At 39.3% G+C, this 9,481-nt stretch overlaps 1 protein-coding gene across 4 annotated transcripts in view; it reads left to right on the forward strand.

The window, feature by feature from the left end:
* The window catches only part of LOC138736117 (calcium-binding mitochondrial carrier protein SCaMC-2-B), a 47,517-nt gene extending 43,738 nt beyond the window's left edge, over positions 1-3,779 (forward strand). For all 4 annotated transcript variants that reach the window (XM_069885058.1, XM_069885085.1, XM_069885075.1 and 1 more), the window contains exon 10: positions 30-3,779. In XM_069885058.1, coding sequence (XP_069741159.1) covers positions 30-214 — 185 coding nt within the window. In that variant the 3' untranslated portion in view covers positions 215-3,779. The remainder of the gene's footprint in view (positions 1-29) is intronic.
* The last annotated feature ends 5,702 nt before the right edge of the window (positions 3,780-9,481 follow it).

Raw genomic sequence — 9,481 nt, forward strand, 5'->3', positions numbered from 1 at the left:
ATGTGCAAATATTTTCTTGTGTTTTAAAGCTACCACTGAAGGAGCAACTCAGCACACGATGGTTGGACTATTCAGACACATTCTGAGCACAGAAGGAGCAATTGGACTGTATAGAGGCTTAGCACCAAATTTCATGAAAGTTATTCCTGCTGTGAGCATTAGTTATGTGGTTTATGAAAACTTGAAAATGACACTTGGAGTCACATCACGGTGATGAAATGTGGGAAAATTTGCTTGAAATTATTTGATCTTGGGTTATCATCCTGGGATTTGACCATCTCATTCTGTGAATGTCATGAAACACTAGTGAAGTAACAGTGCACTGGGGAAGAGGGTTAAAGGGACCATTCCCCAATATTTATCAGCAGATTTATTTTCTAATTAGCATTTTTTAATCAGCTCTAAAATGCTGCCTGAAATACTGATGAAGATACTTTGCAAAGTGCAGATGCCACTTTGGCTCCCTTGTAGTATTGTGACCTGTTCAGAGATTGCTTAGACCACCTTTATCATTGTATCAGATGTTTGCAAAAATCCACCTACAAGTTGCTGTGAATGCTTACAGACCCATATCTGCCATTAAAGTAGCAGTGCTATCCTATCTAGAATAAGTGGCTTAGATAATATACAAAGGATTATCTTAAAAAATGCTTTAGAGTATTCATCAATATAATATTGCTATTCATCATTAATAACCTGCGATGAAGAGCTTGAGAAACCAAATCAGAACTTTTAATGAATAGGCCTGGTCGTTGAAATGGAATTCCTACAATCTCCAAAAGGAGTTTGGCCTTGGGGGTTTCTTCTGATTTGGTGAAATATTCACAACTGGAAAGCTCAAGGAGGGATTTTGATTTGTATTAGAGTTTTTAAAAAAAACCCAATAATTATTTTGTCAAACATGGATATTCTCATTTTCATTACCAGTTTAATTAATTTTATTATTGTCTGGTTGTTATCATATAGAGATGGTGTAAACTGGATATTTATATTATTTATTTTTTTGCAAGATTCACAAGGGTCATAATCTGTGATAGTGGAAGCTTAATTTTTCATCGAAGTACCGAATCTGTCATTGTACAATGCTGAAGTTTTAACCCAGAAATAGCTGCTGATATTTGAAATTTCCTTCAACTTTGCAGGTAGTTAGTTGTGTCTTATAAAAATCTTAAATAATCATCTTACATTTAGAAAGGGGTAAATTATTTATTTTTGTACACCTTGAGGCTAAGCAGATATTTATTAATGAATGTGATCTAAATGAGGACAGATGTGTTGCTGATATTTGCACAACCTGTAAATTAGTTTTTTTTTTGTGTGGGTTTAAGATTCCTCCAGACCCTTTTTAACATGTTAATGATTAACCTTTGTTTCAGTATTTTGATTTTTTAAAAATATTTTCCTCTTTGAATAGTTAGAATCTATCCAAATGTGCTGCACAGACCAGCTTACTCTTACAATGTGCAACTCCTGCCAGCCTAACAGATTTTTGCAGGAGACATTTAAGGATATTAAGTAGTTGAAAGGTTGTGAATTATGAAATACTAAATACTCATCTGGAACATTTCACAAAGCTGAGCCACTCCATTTTAATCCATTGCAATGGTTTAAAATGAAAACATTTTAATATTCTGAATATTTATAAAGAAACTGGGCCATCTATCATTTCTGTCTTTTGTGAAGTATTCAAATGAAATAATGGTTTGGAGTAGAAAGGCCATGTTGTATGGTTCTGTGGACATTCACTTGCCTGCCATGTGCAAACCTCCTATTTTTGAATCTTCTGAAAGGAGTGTGGAATTCATGTCTTATATGTGTAGAGGACCAATCAACTGTAGTCTGCTTACATGTCTAAAAAAGTTCATTTTGAAGAAGAGGGGACGGGGTATTAGGGATGTTGAGATAGGTTATAGCAAACTTCCTGAAAACTGGTACAGAGCCTGTGACTCTGGTTTACAACTATCATGGTAATGTGGGACCCCTCAGGTTTATGGGACCAGATAATATATCTGTCTAAACTGTGGGCTCCATTAAGGGAATCTGATCCTTGTGTACTTGAATTCATTACAGTAGTAGGTCTTGCGGTGTGGTTTGGCTTGCGCAAAGATCAGTATGGCTCAAATTTGTAAAATTTTGTTTTGCAGTAATATTCTATATTATGGTGTGACAAGGCATTTCTGATGCGTGTGTGTTTTTTTTTTAACAAGAGGCCAATTCCCTTTATTCCGAGTTGAGAATTGTAATTTGTTCCTCTACTGCAGTGGTTTTCAATCTGCCCCCTCCCCCCCAAAAAAAAACTCGCATCCAAATTAAGTTATCCCTATGCCATCTGTGCTCTGTGATTAATAAGGGAATGCTTAAGGTGGTATGTGAATGGGAAAAGAAGGTTGAGAATCACTGCTCTAGACCCAATTATTACTGAAATATTTTGCTTGAAAAAAGTTGTCATTGGCCTATTTTCTTTGGAGATCTGAAACCGTGCACATAACAAATCAATTAAGTACAATTAAAGCAGCGGTTTTCAATCTTTTTCTTTCCACCCACATACCACCTTAAGCAATCCTTTACTAATCACAGAGTACCTATGACATAGGGAATACTTAAGGTGGAATGTGAGTTTAAGGCAGCAGTTTGAAAGCCACTGCTTTACTGGTTGCACAATTTTCTTACACGTTACTATAGAATTACAAACTGTCTTATTCATGTATCCAACATTGGCTGTTTTGTGTTGCAGGCTGAGCTTTAATAGATTTTCCTCTGCTCTTGATTTATTTATTTTGGAGATTTGTGAAAAACATTTATGTAGCTTTAATTGTAAAATGTAATCACTAAATTTAGTCAGTGGGTTTGGAGCATGGTTCTACCTTGATTGTTTCTATTTTAGATAGTTGCACAAGCTTATAGGGGCTTCAAACTGCAACTCAGCAGCATTCTTTGAGATGAGGAGGATGTCTGATTCATTCATTTTTGTGTAAACCTTGCTCATTTCCAGTGGTTTATTACAATCTGGTTGTGGGTTATAGATTCTATCTAGGGACCTGTGAGGCAATTTTATTAATTTGGCCCAAATCTGGAATCTGCACTGTTGACTTTTTTATAATGGATGATATATGAGGGAGTATGGACAAGAGGCATGTTGAGAGGGAATGACATGTTTTACTGTTGCAGGTGGTTGAGTTCCTTCTCAAATGTGTTGTCAAGAGTCGTAGAATGTTATTTTGCTGGGACCATAGGTGTTTTCCATTGAAGGCTTATTTTCAAATTGTAAATCTGATCATGCAAGTACAGTTTTTTATTTTATAAATATTTGGTTTAATAAAAAAACAGACTAATTGAGGATACTAGACCTGAGTCCCAAGGCCCGTAACCTGTGACTGGTTTGTTTTGAAAGCCATAATGGGCTTAAAGTATGTCTGCAGATCCTGATGTATATGCGCTGACCCTGTTTTGGAACTTTGCTGCAAGCCTCCTTTTGGGACCATGCCTCCAGAGAACAGATATAAATGTCCTGTAATGCTGCTGTTCAGCTCCATCTTTTTTGACTTCATGTCTGAATTAAAAATCCATTGAACTTCATTGGAGAACTCAAGTTGCTGGTTTGCCAAAGGCATCCTGTCATTAGTTTCTTAAATTATGAATGCAAGTTGAGCAGAACCAGTGCAAGCAAGGTTCTGTTTTTGGTGTTGCTGTTATGTTTCAGAGCAAAACTGAGTTTCAAACCTATGTATTTATGTTGAAATAAAAAAACTACTAATAAAGTTTATTTCTACGTGAACAAACAGCATTGTTTCATTCTTTCCACTTTGTACGTAACAGTTTGATGCTCTGCAGCAAACTGCAGAACTTGCATACCAGCTTATCCCCAGTGTTATCGCTGATGTGTAACAAGCTATCTGAATTGTCCATAGTATTTCTGAGCTAAGGTATTGGGGGTGGGGAGGATAGGGTATCACTAGTTGGATTTTCTGCCATTGGCTGAATGTGTAAATTTACTTATTGAGTGAAGATTGGATGAAGCTCCAAGGAGGTTGAATAATATGCAAAAGCTGACTGGCGTCCAACTTGAAAGATGGTTTAGTATGGTGGGTTGTTGAAGCTGGTGAGTATCTGAAATACCAGGAAGGAGGCAGCTTGCAGCTCAGTGATTAGTATTCTTTGAGTCAGAAGTATAAGCCCCATTACAGAGAGAGAAGTTTTGAATTTAGGTTGAAGTGCTAGAACTGTAGTCTGGCTGAATGAGGCAGTCATCTAAGACCATATTAACCAACTAGGCAATCATAAAAGATCCGATGGCTAGAGAAGAGTGGGGAGAGGTCAATCAAGTATAACTGAAATAATGTCAAATCATTTGCTGAACATAAATTACTTTATGTATCTCCTACCTCACAAGTTAAGAGGAACCACATTTTAATGATTTAAATATAACAATTCAGGACAACCTGCAGTTATCAGAGATGTGCAAAATGCTAATCAGTTTTCTCCCACCCCATTCATTCTAACATGAGATTTCTACATGTTGACTGCAAATTTTACAATTTTGGGCTTCTACGTCCTAATCAGAATTAAAAAAAAAAAAAAATTTAATAAAAAGATAGAAAGTCAACCAATGGGCTTAAGTTCTGGTTATGTCAGGGCATGTTTTAGCAATGACAGCGATTTAATAATCTACACTGGATGAATAACAAAGACAAACTTCAGTGTGGAAGACTTTTGGGAATTGAGATTTCAAAATTAATTGTGCCCTAAATTTTTGCATTGGGTGTGTTACCTGGAGGCTTGTACATGCGTGCCTGCACACTTCCCCATTTGTGACTTTTTACTGATTTGAATTGCTCCACTGGTGAAAGTGTCTCCAGCTGCCAAGGAGCTTCCACTTCTTTAAAATGCTCCTTGAAAAAAATCATGATTTTGTCAAACTACTGATTATCGCACTATTTTTGTATTAAATTTTGTTTGATAATGCCCTTGTTATGTATTTTTGGTTACCTTGCTATGTTAACATTTTAGTAGATCTGAAATTGATGCATTCTCAATCTTTTTGGATAGTATCCAGAAGTAACTGTGACTCAAATCCAATCTGACTATCCATCATTCTGATGGTTCAAAGTATTCACTCTGATCCACTATCAATTTTGCTAGGACCCCTCCTCTCCCAACCTTCATGCAAACATGCACCTAAATGCTAAATTCTACAGGTAAGGTGGAAAAGGCTGCTTTGACTGACATCAAAGCTCCTTGGTGTAACTGGTCAATGGGCATCTCTCTATGCTTAGACATAACCTGATGGATGTTATGTTACATTTATGCCATAAGGCCAGGCTAAGACCATCAATAACATTGCTAAGTCTTCCACCATCACTATCCTAGCAAGTTGATGTTGACTTGAAACTTAATTGGATCAAATCTCCAGTTAATGTAATTACAAGAGCTGTCTGAAGCTGGTTATCTTCGGGCCTGACCCTCTGAGGACTTTTCACCATCTGCATTTCACAAATCGGGAATGTGTTGGAATACTCTCCATCTATCACAATGTACGATACCTACAGCTTCAAGGAGCTTGACACAATACAGGATAATGCAATAGTCTTTGATTATGTGCCATCAAACACCCTAAAGTTCATTGCCTCCATCACCAGCTCACAATGGCTGCAGCATGCACCATGTTCAGGCTATTCCAATATCTCTCAAACCTGCAAAATGGGCAAGGGAAGCCAGCAAGTGGTAACACCAGTTCTTGGAGGTCTCCCTCGAAGCCACATAGCGCCCTCACTCGCTTCTCAAAAGGAGCAGATTTGACGGGCCAACGAGTCTCCTGCTCCTACATTTTGTGAAGTCTTGTTGATGGGTCTGAACTGTGGGAGTATGATTCCTTCTCAAGAAAGTACTACGGTGGTTTAGGAGAATATTCAACCACAATTCTGGCCTTGCTGATGACACCTAAGTCCCAAAAATAAGGGTATAAAAGGACATCTCAGATATAAAACAGGAAGCAACATGCTACAATAATACTGGGCTATTATTGTAGGAAATTATTACAAGAAATGTGAATGGACAGATCTTGGTTCCCATGTGAATGGAGCAAAATAAAGGCTTCAAGTTTTCCTGGTAGGTTGAGTAGGTGTTGAATAAAGGGGAGGTAGAAGATTGACCATGTCCTTGGAATGTGGCAGAGTAGGTTTGTTAGGCCAATTCTTGCATCTATTTTTTTTAATCTTAGGCTGGATGTTCGAGGTCTGATACAGGGAGAGTCAAATTTAATGAAAGCAAAGTTGGCTAGAGAGGTCTGGGAAAAATGGATTAAAAAGCATGATCCATGAGGAAGTATTCTGTAATTCTCTAGAAATACATTCTATTCATGAATAAAGACCATATAAAACCATGGCAATCCATCGGTGATTAAATAAAGAAGTTAAGAACAGTGCCAAATTGAAAGGATGTACAGGATTGTGAAAATAGGAATTAATTTCAAAAAAAGGTTAGGATGGCAATCTATTTTCTTTCTTTATTATGAAAGTAAATGTTCAAAAAGCCATTTCACTTCGTTCAGCGAGGATAAAGTCACAATTTTTTTTGTATTATATTGCATTTAGAATGTTTTTGTCTACATACCCCGCTTGAAACCTCCTCCCCATTTGCCACCCCATCCTGTAATATTGAAAACAAATTTGGAAAAATTACACTTGCTTTTCTCAGCCCAGTAGTTCTGGACTTGCCCTGTATTGACCCCTTTGCATTCCATTAGCTGGTCTTGGAAAAGGAAGTCCTTTTATTCTCACTGCTTCATGTCAGTTAAAAAATCCATGTTGATATATTGCCCCAGTTTCATGTATTCTAAACTTCTTTTCCAATCTCCTCTTATCAATCTTTTTGAAAATCTAAAATGCACCACATTCTTGATTTTAAGAGAAAGTGGAGTACACAAAGTACTGGAGGAACGTGATATTAGGACCTGAGTTGTCTTCAGGAGTCTTGAAAATCAAGCAGACACTTGTAGAAAGTGGGAGGAATTAAGGATTGAATGTGGAGAAAGTTCATGCATCAGTAAGGCTGAATATCTGGTCATCTTGCATCCTCCGGTGGACTATGCTGGTATTGCAAGCTTGGTTTGGCCATTTGATTTTGAGATATCAAAATTACATGAATTTTCTACAACCTATTTAATGTTCTCTGAATTTTCTGAAGAGTTGTACAGCCTGTTTTAGTCATGGAAATGCAACACAACAAACTGCTGCAAAGAACAATGACTGGCTGTGACACAACCTGGAATGGGGGCACCAATATCTCGGAGTGGAAAGCCTTGCAAAAGGTACAGCCCAGTGCAGCACAGGAAAAACTCTCCCCACGATCAAGAAATTAGACATGAGCGCTGCCATCAAAGAGCAGCAGCAAAAATCAAGGATCCACACCACCAGGCCATGTTCTGTTCTCGCTGCTGCTATTAGGAAAGAAGTATGGGTGCCACAAGACCCGTACGAGTAGGTTCAGGAACAGCTGTTACCCCTCCACCATTAGAGTCCTCACCAAGGAACTCAATCAGAGATTTATTTAAGAACTTTTACTTTGCTCTTTATTATTGAATATATATTTTCTGTATGGCACAGTCAGTTTGTTTGCCCTTATTTCTCGTTTACATTTCTCTCTGTAGGCATATCTTGACTACAATTTTTTGCACTACCGATAAGTGGAAATTCTGCCTGGCCCGCAGGAAAAAGATCTGGGTTGTAAGTGATATCATGTTTGACAATAAATCTGAACTTTGATAAGATGATCTGTTTGCATCATGTTGGTAAGGAATAAATGCAGTGCTCTCCATCATGGCTTGGCTTCGAGAACGAAGATTTAGGAAGAATCATGTCTGCTGTAGGCTCACCGGTGGCTGATGAGGACAATGCAGGATAGGTGTGCCCAGCCACAGCGGCTGCAAGGGAAGTTTTGTTCTCGGTTGAGGCACTGCTGTATCACGGTTCTCCCTCCATCTCTTGTGGCCTCAAGGCCAGCCCTACATTTGACCATGTAGAAATCACAGCACACTTTATACATCATCCCCTCATTTAGGGTACCATAATGTTTGGGACATTTGGCTTCACTAGAGTTTGTGATTATTCCTTAATTTGGTGCAGGTATAAGAGACCTGTTTCTAAGCTTTTGATCACCTTTGGAGTATGTAGTTGTCATTTTTTTCAACTTGAGGACCAGAGTTGTGCCAATGAAAGTCAAAGAACCCATTATGAGGCTGAAAAACAAGAATAAAACAGTATGAATCATCACCCAAAACTTAGGATTACCAAGAGTGTACTGGTGTGCTCAGGAATTGCCAAGGGACTGGTGTTCCAAGGAAGATCTCCACTGCTGATGACAGAAGATTTCTCACCATAATGAAGAAAAATCCCCAAACACCTGTCCAACAGATCAGAAACCCTCTTCAGAAAGAAGGTATGGATATGTCAATGACTACTGTCTGCAGAGGACCTCATGAATAGAAATAGAGGCACTACACTGCAAGGCGGGAGAAGCGGACTGAGTGGGGAGGCGGGGGAAATGGTTAACGAAAGTCAGGGAAGACAGTGTCAATGCCTTTTGGTTGGAGGGTGCCCAGTCAGAAAATTAGGTGTTGTTCCTCCAATTTATGGGTGGTCTCAGTCTGGCAGCACATGAGACCATGGACAGACAAGCCAGCAAGGGAATGGGGATGGAGAATTGAAATGGGTGGCCACTGGGAGATCCATATTATACGGTGGATAGAAGAGTGGAGGTGCTCAACAAAGTGATTTCCAAGTCTGTGTCCAATCTCTCTGATGCAGAGTAGATCACAACAGGACCACCAGATGCAGTGGACGACTCCTGCAGAATCACGTGAAATGTTGCTTCACTTGGAAGGACTATTTGGGGCCCTGAATGGTGGTGAGGGAGGAGGTGTGGCAAAGGTGGAGCATCTCCTGCAGTCATAGGGGTAGGTACCAAATGGATGATTGGTGGAGAGGGAGGAGTGGACAAGGGAGTTGTGGAGGGAGCAGTCCCTGTGGAAGGCGGAAAGGAGTGGAGAGGGAAATAAATGTCTAGTGGTGGGATCACATAAGTGGCAGAAATAATGGAGGAGGATGTGTTGGACACGGAGGCTGGTTCGGTGATAGGTGAGGACAAGAGGAATCTAGTCCTTGTTGCATGTGGGGGTGGAAGGAGCCAGGGCGGATGTGGGTAATGGAGGATATACGGGAAAGGGCTGAGTTGATGGTGGTAGAGGGAAAGATACGTTGTTTAAAGAAGGACATCTCTGATGATCTGGCATGGAAGCCCTCTTTCTGGGTGCAGATGTGATGGAAACGAAGGAGTTGCGAGATTGGAATGGAATCCTTTCAGGGGACAGGGTGGGAAGAGTTGTGGTTGAGGTAGCTGTGGAAGTTGGTGGGTTTGTAGAAGATGTTTATCACCTGAGATAGAGACTGAGGAAAGGGAACAGGTTGCTTGAGATGGACCAAGTGAA

This window comes from Narcine bancroftii, chromosome 1, assembly GCF_036971445.1.
Source record: "Narcine bancroftii isolate sNarBan1 chromosome 1, sNarBan1.hap1, whole genome shotgun sequence".
NCBI lineage: Eukaryota > Metazoa > Chordata > Chondrichthyes > Torpediniformes > Narcinidae > Narcine > Narcine bancroftii.